This window comes from Oncorhynchus kisutch, unplaced genomic scaffold, assembly GCF_002021735.2.
Source record: "Oncorhynchus kisutch isolate 150728-3 unplaced genomic scaffold, Okis_V2 scaffold3610, whole genome shotgun sequence".
NCBI lineage: Eukaryota > Metazoa > Chordata > Actinopteri > Salmoniformes > Salmonidae > Oncorhynchus > Oncorhynchus kisutch.
This window is the reverse complement of record NW_022265555.1, coordinates 157,502-171,041: the sequence shown is the minus strand read 5'-3', so window position 1 is coordinate 171,041 and position 13,540 is coordinate 157,502. Positions and strand designations below refer to the sequence as shown.

The window sequence follows — 13,540 nt, the reverse complement described above, 5'->3', positions numbered from 1 at the left end:
GACTCCTGCACCCGTCTGCTGTTCCTTGGTCACCGGTATGTTCGCTGCGGCGACTAAGAACTTTGTGAAGCAGGTGGGAGACACAGGTCGGTTGATCCCTGTACCGAGCCTGAGTGAGGCTGACCGCTACCAACCCCTCAGCCTGGTCACCAGGAAGAGGAAGAGACACTTCTGGAAGAAAACCAAGTACGCCTCAACCCCCTTCTCCCTGAAAGACATCCTGGTGGGGGAGAAGGAGATCACAGCAGGTAGAGTCCAGTGAGGGGAGGAATGCATGTTTATCAGCAGCTATTAACGCCTATGTCATTCATTATAGTGCATTATGAATAGCTTATAAGGTATTATAATGGGCTTATAATGCATTATAACTGTCTTTCACTTTGAAAAAGTAAAGCATGTGTTTCTGCAGATGTAAAGCTAGTCTCATACAATATCAGATGCCTTTAACAAGGCCTTTTATTCCATTCAAACAGGGGTGTCGTCATACCAGCTCCTGAACTATGAGGACAAGTCTGACGTGGCCCTGAACGGCAGATTAGGGAACCACCTGATGAACGACGTGGGGTTCAACATCAGTGGTTCAGACTCTGTGGCTGTCAAAGCCTCCTTTGGGATCGTCACCAAACACGAGGTAGAGGTCCCAACTCTGCTCAGGGAACTCAACTCCAGGTACACTGCAGGTGGTGGAAAATAGCTTAGAATTTTATCAATTTCATTCTGGTTTTGTTTCTGATAAGATATTACCAAGGGTCATAATGGTGATGACAAACAACTAATATGTCAGGTTAGTTAATATATAACTACAATGATTAAATGTCACTATTTTGACGTAACTATAATGATTAAATGTCACTATTTTAACATAACTACAATGATTAAATGTCACTATTTTGACATATAACTACAATGATTAAATGTCACTATTTTGACATATAGAGAGCTTGAGACTATAATGTGCTATCTGTATTTTAGTCAACATGTAGTTATTGAAACAGCCTTGTTCTGTTCAATGTTCTCTACCTATACAGTAGTCTAAATACCTCAGTTCAAAATTGCTGACACCATTCAAACCAATGAGGGTTCAGAATTTTGAAGCCAATTATCTCAGAATCATCTTTTTCCAGATGGAACCAAGCTGTCGATATTCTAATGAGACCATGTTGGTTGTACATACTGTATATTACACCTGGACAGTAGAAGTCTTTCTGACACAGGTTTGTGTTCTGGTTTCTTTCCACTATAGGAAAGTGGATCTGGATCACTGTCTGATTCGTCAGTCCAAAGAAAGTGGGCGGAGTGTTCTCTGTATTGTCATGGAGAGCATCCGTACGACGCGTCAGTGTTCTCTCACTGTCCACGCTGGCATGAGACGGACGACTATGAGGGTAAATGCACACCTACACACACAGTACGCACACACATACAATACGCACACCTACACACACGGTACACACATGGTACACACATGGTACACATAAGGGTACACACACCTACAAACACACAGTACACACACACACACAGCACACACACACAGTACACACACACATACAGTACACACACCTTTACACCATACACACACACAGCATACACACAGACACAATACACACACCTACACACCACACTCACACACAGTACAATACACACAGAAACACTGACATCTGACACTCTCAGCAGGTAATGGTTGAATGGATGACTGCCCTGTCTCACCTATCTGACTGGTGTTCTACAGTTTCAGATTGATGATGGTCAAAACCCCAAAGGTCGAGACAAGGCCATAGTGATCCCAGCTCACACCACCATCGCATTCAGCATCTTTGAACTGTTTGTTCGATTGGATGGACGACTTGGTGAGACAACCACAACAAACACACTTACGCTTGACTCACTCACTCACTCACACACACACACACACACACACACACACACACACACACACACACACACACACACACACACACACACACACACACACACACACACACACACACACACACACACACACACACACACACACACACACACACACACAAACATATTTCCCCTTCTCCTGATCAGATATCTGTGTAAGCCCTGAGTCGTTGGGCGGATTTGAGAAGGAGCTGATCAGAGAGCAGCTGGGTGGTTTCATTGGTCGATTCTCTATGGGACGGCTACGCAGGTTCCTGTCTGGGATGGTGTACGGAAACCCCTTCAGAGCAGGTGGGAACCTTCTTTCATCTCTTAACCTTTTACTGCAGTGGGCTGAATCTGGGTCACACAGAGTGATTCTTTGTAGTCTTAAACACATCTACTTTGAAACAAAAGTATACACCTCACACACATGGTTATGGGATTAAAAAAATAGAGTTGAAATGTATCCCAAAATTATACTTTAAATACATCATAGAAGACTGAAATACTGTATAACAAAACTGTTTGACATATACGAAACACAGGATTGTCTGTGTTTAAAAAAACAAACATGTTTATTAATTATGAAATTATAAAAAATATGGATGAGGCCACTAGTTCATTTGACTGCAGGAAATGGCTACACCTCCTCCTGTTCTTATCGTAGCGTAAATCTAAAAGACTAGAACAATCTGATCTGATCTTACCTGTATAATGCTGTATAAAGAAGGTACAGCTCCCAAAGTGGTCTGATCTTACCTGTATAATGCTGTATAAAGAAGGTACAGGTTCCAAAGTGGTCTGATCTTACCTGTATAATGCTGTATAAAGAAGGTACATCTCCCAAAGTGGTCTGATCTTACCTGTATAATGCTGTATAAAGAAGGTACAGGTTCCAAAGTGGTCTGATCTTACCTGTATAATGCTGTATAAAGAAGGTACAGCTCCCAAAGTGGTCTGATCTTACCTGTATAATGCTGTATAAAGAAGGTACAGCTCCCAAAGTGGTCTGATCTTACCTGTATAATGCTGTATAAAGAAGGTACAGGTTCCAAAGTGGTCTGATCTTACCTGTATAATGCTGTATAAAGAAGGTACAGCTCCCAAAGTGGTCTGATCTTACCTGTATAATGCTGTATAAAGAAGGTACAGGTTCCAAAGTGGTCTGATCTTACCTGTATAATGCTGTATAAAGAAGGTACAGCTCCCAAAGTGGTCTGATCTTACCTGTATAATGCTGTATAAAGAAGGTACAGGTTCCAAAGTGGTCTGATCTTACCTGTATAATGCTGTATAATCCTAAGGATCCGTGCCTTTTTCGTCTAAAATGACACACTCATACCCATGAGCTAACTGCCTGTAGTTCAGGACCTGAAGCATCAAGGATATGCATATTCTTGATACCGTTTGAAAGGAAACACTTTGAAGTTTGTGGAAATGCAAAAGTAATGTAGGAGAAAATAACACATTAGATCTGGTAAAGGATAACACAAAGAAAAAAACATGTGTTTTTTGTATTTTTTTGTACCATCATGTTTGAAATGCAAGGGAAAGGCCATAATGTATTATTCCAGCCCAGGCACAATTTAGATTTTATCTACTGGATGGCAGCAGTGTTTGTGCAAAGTTTTAGACTGATCCAATGAACCATTGCATTCATGTTCAAAATTTTGTATCGAGACTGCCCAAATGTGCCTAATTGGTTTCATTAATAACTTTTCAAGTTCATAACAAACAATAGCATTATTTCACTGTAATAGCTACTCTAAATTGGACAATGCAATTAGATGAACAAGAATTGAAGCTTTCTGCCAATATCAGATATGCCTATGTCCAGGGATTTTGTTTTTTTACTGACAACCTCATGCTAACCGCATTAGCCTACGTTAGCTCAACCATCCCGTGGGGGACCCGCCAATCCTGTAGAGGTTTTAAAGAAGGTACAGGTCCCAGAGTGATCTAATCTTACCAGTATAATGCTGTTTAAAGAACAATTGTTAGCTCCATATTGTTGAGAAGAATATACACCCAGGGAGCCTAATAAAATACTAATAAAGAGTATAAACATATATAAACACAAACCAGTGAAGGCTGGTGGGAGGAGCTATAGGAGGAGTGGGTCATTGTAATGGAATAAATGGTATGGCGTCACACGTGGTGTCCATATGTTTGATACGTTCCATTAATTCCATTCCAGCCATTACAATGAGGCCGTCCTCCCGTAGCTCCTCCCACCAGCCTCCACTGACACAAATGCTAGTAAAAGCACAGGGTAATGTAAAGATAATGAGTGAAAGCAAAATAATCCCTGCACATTTTCCGATGTTCCAGTGACACTCTTATCCTCATCCTTGCTTTCCCCTACTCAAGACGACAGGACGTTTGAGGAGCTCACCCACACCCACTCAGACACCTACATGGACGACGTAGTGACAGACTACTATGAAAAGGCAGCCAGCATGACGGACGTCTCCTCCACCTACCTGAGAGGGGACTCCCACTCCCGTGTCAACCTCCTCAACCACAACATCCCCAAGGGCCCCTGTGCCCTGTGTGGCCGGGGCCAGACACCGAGGGAGACGGTATACGGCTGTCTGGAGTGCTCCTCCGGCGGGCACAAGTACGTCAGGCTACACGTGGTGCCTTGTTTCGACCTGTGGCACAAGACGCTCAGCTGAAGAGATGGACTCAGGAAGAGAGAGGGAGGGAGAGAGAGGGGTCATCCCTGATTAGGCATATAGTACCTACCTAATAGCCCTGTGCCATACTGACAGTCAGAAAACTGGAGCTGGCCAATGTCTGTAGTACTGTATCTTATTTAGAGCTGCCCTCCACTCCCCCTCAATGGATCCTCCCAAGTGACTCCCTCCGTTAGTCTACATTAGTCTCTACTCTATTCCATCTCTATTCCAACTATTTCATCTACACTTGACCTTGTTTTGGCCTCATTCTGCTGGTTTCAAAGTGTGTCATCAGGTCTTTTGGGTCATCACCTGACGTTCAGTGTTTGTAGTGGGGTGTTTTGACCTCATCAGGTCAGTGGGACATTGTAATGGTGAAAAGAGAGTGAAGAGGCTGTAAATCTACATTCATATTGCCATGGTTACGTGACATGGATTCTCCTTTGTTGTTATGTTTTTGTGACATTTCGTTTTCTATGGCTGGATTATTTATTTTTAAATAAAGATTGAGGTTTTCTCTGTAGCATAGACTGTATCTCTGTAGAGTCCTGGCATGTACAGTACATGGATCTTTCTGATTGGACGCCAGAGGGCTCTGTAAACATATCCAACAACTGTGGTTCCCGACAAAAACCACAAGGTGTCGATAAAGACCAACTCCTAGTTTTTTCTCCAACTACCACCACTGTATTATTGAACTTGCTTTATCAAGGTGATTTATCAAGGTAGAAATTGGAGATGCCACCGCAGAGAACCACTGGAGCTCAGTGGGATTATAGTATAGGTTTCACTGTCTTACTGGTACGTATAGAACAGGCCACGCTCCCCTTCTCCCTTCCTCCATTCTGAATTGGTCATGAATAAGTCCATGGTGATAATTGGTCATGAATGACTCCAGGGTGATGACTGGTCATGAATGACTCCAGGGTGATGACTGGTCATGAATGAGTCCAGGGTGATGACTGGTCATGAATGAGTCCAGGGTGAAAGTTAGTCATGAATGAGTCCAGGGTGAAAGTTAGTCATGAATTAGTCCAGGGTGAAAGTTAGTCATGAATGAGTCCATGGTGATAATTGGTCATTAATTAATCCAGTGTGAAAGTTGGTCATGAATGAGTCCAGCGTGATAATTGGACATGAATGAACCCAGGGTGATAATTGGTCATGAATGAGTCCAGGGCGATAACTGATGAATGAGTCCATGGTGATAATTGGTCATGAATGAGTCCAGGGTGAAAGTTGGTCATGAATGAACCCAGGGTGATAATTGGTCATGAATGAGTCCAGGGCGATAACTGATGAATGAGTCCAGGGCGATAACTAAAGAATGAGTCCATGGTGATAATTGGTTATGAATGAGTCCAGGGCGATAACTGATGAATGAGTCCAGGGTGATAATTGGTTATGAATGAGTCCAGGGCGATAACTGATGAATGAGTCCATGGTGATAATTGGTTATGAATGAGTCCAGGGCGATAACTGATGAATGAGTCCAGGGTGATAATTGGTCATGAATGAGTCCAGGGCGATAACTGATGAATGAGTCCAGGGTGAAAGTTGTTCATGAATGAGTCCAGGGTGAAAGTTGGTCATGAATGAGTCCAGGGTGATAATTGGTCATGAATGAGTCTGGGGCGATAACTGATGAATGAGTCCATGGTGAAAGTTGGTCATGAATGAGTCCAGGGTGAAAGCTGGTCATGAATGAGTCCAGGGTCAAAGTTGGTCATGAATGAGTCCAGGGTGATAATTGGTCATGAATGAGTCCAGGGTGAAAGTTGGTCATGAATGAGTCCAGGGTGAAAGTTGGTCATGAATGAGTCCAGGGTGAAAGTTGGTCATGAATGAGTCCAGGGCGATAACTGATGAATGAGTCCAGGGTAAAAGTTGGTTATGAATGAGTCCAGGGTGAAAGTTGGTCATGAATGGTCCAGGGTGATAATTGGTCATGAATGAGTCTAGGGTGAAAGTTGGTAATGAATGAGTCCAGGGTGAAAGTTGGTCATGAATGAGTCCAGGGCGATAACTGATGAATGAGTCCAGGGTGAAAGTTGGTCATGAATGAGTCCAGGGTGAAAGTTGGTCATGAATGAGTCCAGGGTGATAATTGGTCATGAATGAGTCCATGGTGAAAGTTGGCCATGAATGAGTCCAGGGTGAAAGCTGGTCATGAATGAGTCCAGGGTCAAAGTTGGTCATGAATGAGTCCAGGGTGATAATTGGTCATGAATGAGTCCAGGGTGAAAGTTGGTCATGAATGAGTCCAGGGTGAAAGTTGGTCACGAATGAGTCCAGGGTGAAAGTTGGTCATGAATGAGTCCAGGGTGATAATTGGTCATGAATGAGTCCAGGGTGATGATTGGTCATGAATGAGTCCAGGGTGATAATTGGTCATTAATTAATCCAGGGTGATAATTGGTCATGAATGAGTCCAGGGTGAAAGTTGGTCATGAATGAGTCCAGGGTAAAAGTTGGTTATGAATGAGTCCAGGGTGAAAGTTGGTCATGAATGGTCCAGGGTGATAATTGGTCATGAATGAGTCCAGGGTGAAAGTTGGTCACGAATGAGTCCAGGGTGAAAGTTGGTCATGAATGAGTCCAGGGTGATAATTGGTCATGAATGAGTCCAGGGTGAAAGTTGGTCATGAATGAGTCCAGGGTGAAAGTTGGTCATGAATGAGTCCTGGGTGATAACTGATGAATGAGTCCAGGATGATAATTGGTCATGGATGAGGGAGATAAACAGGACTATCTGTAGGATCACATCTGATTACCTGTCACTGTGAAAAACTATAATCCTGAATGATTCAGTCATCATGTGTTAAATGAGTGATAGAATGAATCCCACTGGGAAAGACATGACAGCATGGGGATGAGGAGAAGGATAGAGGTCTGGAGAAACGGGCAGATGGGACGTGACAGAGACCTGGGCTGTGGTGATGTACTGTGAAGTCATGTGAGTTCTATAATTATATCTCCCTCCACTTTAAACTAATCTAATACTTCTGAGAGGGACGGACGGGGCAGAGTCACATGGATCTGCTTAGACAGGACACATTCTTGCAGGCAACACACACACACAAACACACACACACACATACATGCCGAGTATAGCACGAAAGAAAGAGATTGTGTGTGTAGACTAGAGAGACAACATAGAACGAATAGGGAGAGGGAGAAGGAGAGGGATATGAAGAGGGAGATGGAGAGGGAGAGTAAGAAGGAGAAGGAGAGGGAGAAAGAGAAGGAGAGGGATATGAAGAGGGAGAGGGAGAGTAAGAAGGAGAAGGAGAGGGAGAAAGAGAAGGAGAGGGAGAGTGTGAAGGAGAGGTAGAAGGAGTGGGTGAGAGTGAAGGAGAGGGAGAAAGAGAAGGAGAGGTAGAAGGAGTGAGTGAGAGTGAAGGAGAGGGTGAGTGTGAAGGAAAGGGAGAAGGAGAGGGGGAGGGAGAAGGAGAAGGAGAAGGAGAAGGAGAAGGAGAAGGAGAAGGAGAAGGAGAAGGAGAGGGAGAAGGAGAGGGAGAAGGAGAAGGAGAAGGAGAAGGAGAGGGGGAGGGAGAAGGAGAAGGAGAAGGAGAAGGAGAAGGAGAAGGAGAAGGAGAAGGAGAAGGAGAAGGAGAAGGAGAAGGAGAGGGGGAGGGAGAAGGAGAAGGAGAAGGAGAAGGAGAAGGAGAAGGAGAAGGAGAAGGAGAGGGAGAAGGAGAAGGAGAAGGAGAAGGAGAAGGAGAAGGAGAAGGAGAAGGAGAGTGTGAAGGAGAGGGAGAAGGAGAAGGAGAAGGAGAAGGAGAAGGAGAAGGAGAAGGAGAAGGAGAAGGAGAAGGAGAAGGAGAAGGAGAAGGAGAAGGAGAAGGAGAAGGAGAAGGAGAAGGAGAAGGAGAAGGAGAAGGAGAAGGAGAAGGAGAAGGAGAGTGGAGGCTATTGGATAGTGGGGATCCAACATCAGTGTTAATGGAAGCTGACGGCTCTCTGACGTGTGATGAATCTGGAACACACATCAGTGTTAATGGAAGCTGACGGCTCTCTGACGTGTGATGAATCTGGAACACACATTGATTAGAAGGAAATGGGATCTTTGGCACCGGAGGCAACACTAACAGGGGAGTGACAGAGACCACACTAACAGGGGAGTGACAGAGACCACACTGACAGGGGAGTGACAGAGACCACATTAACAGGGGAGTGACAGAGACCACACTAACAGGGGAGTGACAGAGACCACACTAACAGGGGAGTGACAGAGACCAAACTAACAGGGGAGTGACAGAGACCACACTAACAGGGGAGTGACAGAGACCACATTAACAGGGGAGTGACAGAGACCACACTAACAGGGGAGTGACAGAGACCACATTAACAGGGGAGTGACAGAGACCACACTAACAGGGGAGTGACAGAGACCACACTGACAGGGGCGTGACAGAGACCACACTAACAGGGGAGTGACAGAGACCACACTGACAGGGGAGTGACAGAGACCACACTAACAGGGGCGTGACAGAGACCACACTAACAGGGGAGTGACAGAGACTAAACTAACAGGGGAGTGACAGAGACCATACTAACAGGGGAGTGACAGGGACCACACTAACAGGGGAGTGACAGAGACCACACTAACAGGGGCGTGACAGAGACCACACTAACAGGGGAGTGACAGAGACCACACTAACAGGGGAGTGACAGAGACTAAACTAACAGGGGAGTGACAGAGACCATACTAACAGGGGAGTGACAGGGACCACACTAACAGGGGAGTGACAGAGACCACACTAACAGGGGCGTGACAGAGACCACACTAACAGGGGAGTGACAGAGACCACACTAACAGGGGAGTGACAGAGACCACACTGACAGGGGAGTGACAGAGACCACATTAACAGGGGAGTGACAGAGACCACACGAACAGGGGAGTGACAGAGACCACACTAACAGGGGAGTGACAGAGACCACACTGACAGGGGAGTGACAGAGACCACATTAACAGGGGAGTGACAGAGACCACACGAACAGGGGAGTGACAGAGACCACACTAACAGGGGAGTGACAGAGACCACACTGACAGGGGAGTGACAGAGACCACATTAACAGGGGAGTGACAGAGACCACACTAACAGGGGAATGACAGATAGCGAGAAAGAGAGAGAGAGAGCCTACACCTTCACTATGGTGAATCCCTTAAACAATACAGAAATACACTATGGAAAAAGAAGGAACAGCACATCAGAAATCAGCTCAATGTAATTGAAGAATCCATTGACTCTAACCACTTCTGGGAAAATTGGAAAACACTAAACAAACAAGAACACAAAGAATTATCTATCCAAAATGGAGATGTGTGGATAAACCACTTCTCCAATCTTTTTGGCTCTATAACAAAGAACAAACAGCAATAACATATACATGATCAAATACAAATCTTAGAATCAACTATTAAAGACACCAGAACAGACTGGATTCTCCAATGACCTGGAATGAACTACAGGACAATGTATAAACCCTCCAACCCAAAAAGGCCTGTGGTGTTGATGGTATCCTCAATGAAATGATCAAATATACAAATAATAAATTCCAATTTGTTATGCTTAAACTCTTTAACATCATCCTTAGCTCTGGCATCTTCGCCAATATTTGAAACCAAGGACTGATCACCCCAATCCACAAAAGTGGAGACAATTTGACCCCAATAACTACCGTAGGATATATACATCAACAGAAACCGTGGGAAAATCCTCTGCATTACCATTAACAGCAGACTCGTACATTTCCTCTGTGAAAACAATATACTGAGCAAATGTCAAATTGGCTTTTTACCAAATGATTGTACATCAGATCACGTATTCACCCTGCACACCCTAACTGACAAACAAACCAACCAAAACAAAGGCAAAGAATTCTCATGCTTTGTTGATTTTTTAAAAAGCCTTTGACTCAATTTGGCCTGTGGGTCTGCTATACAAACTGATGGAAAGTGGTGTTGGGGGAAAAACATACGACATTATAAAATCCATGAACACAAACAAAACGTGTGCAGTTAAATTTAGCAAAAAACACACACATTTCTTCCCAAAGGGCCGTGGGGTGAGACAGGGATGCAGCTTGAGCCCCACCCTCTTCCACATATATATCAATGAATTGGCGAGGGCACTAGAACAGCCTGCAGCATCCGGCCTCACCCTACTAGAATCTGAAGTCAAACGTCTACTGTTTGCTGATGATCTGGTGCTTCTGTCACCAACCAAGGAGGGCCTACAGCAGCACCTAGATCTTCTGCACAGATACTGCCAGACCTGGGCCCTGACAGTAAATCTCAGTAAGACCAAAATAATGGTGTTCCAAAAAAGGTCCAGTTACCAGGACCACAAATACAAATTCCATCTAGACACTGTTGCCCTAGAGCACACAAAAAGACATGCATACCTTGGCCTAAACATCAGCACCACAAGTAACTTCCACAAATCTGTGAACGATCTGAGAGACAAGGCAAGAAGGACCTTCTATGCCATCAAAAGGAACATAAAACTCGACATACCAATTAGGATCTGGCTAAAAATACTTGAATCAGTTATGAGGTCTGGTGTCCGCTAACCAACCAAAAAATCACAAAATGGGACAAACACCAAATTGAGACTCTGCATGCAGAATTCTGCTAAAAATATCCTCAGTGTACAACATAAAACACCAAATAATGCATGCAGAGCAGAATTATCCCGATACCCGCTAATTATCAAAACCCAGAAAAGAGCCATTCAACCACCTAAAAGGAAGCGATTCCCAAACCTTCCATAACAAAGCCATCACCTACAGAGAGATGAACCTGGAGAAGAGTCCCCTAAGCAAACTGGTCCTGGGGCTCTGTGGGGTCTGTTTTTGTTTGTGGACAGAGCCCCAGGACCCATTTGAGCCCCAGTACAGCAACACATTTAGACCCAACCAAATCATGAAAAAACACAAATATAATTACTTGACACATTGGAAAGAATTAACAAAAAAACAGAGCAAACTAGATACCTGACCACTGTGACTGACCCAAACTTAAGGAAAGCTTTGACTATGTACAGACTCAGTGAGCATAGCCTTGCTATTGAGAAAGACCGCCATGGGGCGGCAGCGTAGCCTAGTGGTTAGCGCATTGGACTAGTAACCGGAAGGTTGCGAGTTCAAACACCCGAGCTGACAAGGTACAAATCTGTCGTTCTGCCCCTGAACAGGCAGTTAACCCACTGTTCCCAGGCCGTCATTGAAAATAAGAATGTGTTCTTAACTGACTTGCCTGGTTAAATAAAGGTAAAATAAAAATAAAAAATAGGCAGACATGGCTCTCAAGTGAAGACAGGCTATGTGCTCACTGCCCACAAAATGAGGTGGAAACTGAGCTGCACTTCCTAACCTCCTGCCCAATGTATGACCATATTAGAGAGACATATTTCCCTCAGATTACACAGATCCACAAGAATTCAAAAACAAACCTGATTTTGATAAACTCCCATATCTACTGGATGAAATACCAGTGTGACATCACAGCAGCAAGATTTGTGACCTGTTGCCACGAGAAAAGGGCAACCAGTGAAGAACAAACACCAATGTAAATACAACTATTTATTTATTTTCCTTTTTTTACTTTAACCATTTGTACATCGTTACAACACTGTATATATATATATAATATGACATTTGTAATGTCTTTATTCTTTTGGAACTTCTGTGAGTGTAATGTTTACTGTTCATTTTATTGTTTATTTCACTTTTGTATATTTATCTACCTCACTTGCTTTGGCAATGTTAACATATGTTTCCCATGCCAATAAAGCCCCTTGAATTGAATTGAATTGAGAGAGTGAGAGAGAGAGATGGGAGAGAGATAGATACAGTGAGGAGAGAGGAGAGAAGAAGAGAGAGGGGGAGGGGTAAGGGGGAAATAGATATAGAGGGGAACTTTATAAACTTGATGTGAGTGATTTACATGTGATAGCATGATATCTCCTCTTCCTTTTTGGCTCTTTGTGTGTCTGGATAAAACCATGCAATACGATTATATCATCAGGACACAGGTGTGTGTGTGTGTGTGTGTGTGTGTGTGTGTGTGTGTGTGTGTGTGTGTGTGTGTGTGTGTGTGTGTGTGTGTGTGTGTGTGTGAGTGTGCTTGTGTGTGTGTGTATGTGTGTGTGTGTGTGTGTGTGTGTGTGTGTGTGTGTGTGTGTGTGTGTGTGTGTGTGTGTGTGTGTGTGTGTGTGACCTTCTCTACACCACGGATGGTTAATTGGGGTTATCTGTGGGCTCCAGTGTTACCAATTCGTTCCAGACTGTTAACTCACACAAAGAGGGGATTGTGCTTCATACAAACACACACACACACACACACATACACACACACACACACACACACACACACACACACACACACACACACACACACACACACACACACACACATACACACACACACAAGCACACACACACACACACACACACACACACACACACACACACACACACACACACACACACACACACAGAAACCACAGTGAGAAGTGAATTGGAGACTTGAGGAGAAGAGAGAAATAAATCCAGGCACCTACATATTCCCTCCCTCTCAACTGAGAAGTTAGACACTATTATCTGATTTAATGCAGATGCAGAAAAAGATCTGTGTGTGTGTGTGTGTGTGTGTGTGCGTGTGTGTGTGTGTGTGTGTGTGTGTGTGTGTGTGTGTGTGTGTGTGTGTGTGTGTGTGTGTGTGTGTGTGTGTGTGTGTGTGTGTGTGTGTGTGTGTGTGTGAGTGTGTGTGTGTGTGTGTGTGTGTGTGTGTGTGTGTGTGTGTGTGTGTGTGTGTGTGTGTGTGTGTGTGTGTGTGTGTGTGTGTGTGTGTGTGTGTGAGTGTGTGATGGAAGTGTTAATATCCCTGATTGTGATGCGCTGGAGCCAGCTGCGTTTGATATGATACGGAAGTTTAAAACCAGGGGCCAGTCTGAGTGACT

The 13,540-nt window shown here is 44.2% G+C and overlaps 1 protein-coding gene across 1 annotated transcript; it reads left to right on the top strand.

Moving 5' to 3' along the window:
- Positions 1 to 5,079, top strand: LOC109883531 (pejvakin-like). Its single transcript, XM_020475571.2, has 5 exons — positions 1 to 248; positions 474 to 669; positions 1,244 to 1,385; positions 1,730 to 1,847; positions 4,261 to 5,079. The coding sequence occupies exons 1-5, from the start codon at positions 38 to 40 to the stop codon at positions 4,566 to 4,568; spliced, it is 975 nt and encodes a 324-aa protein (XP_020331160.2). The 5' UTR covers positions 1 to 37; the 3' UTR covers positions 4,569 to 5,079.
- The last annotated feature ends 8,461 nt before the right edge of the window (positions 5,080 to 13,540 follow it).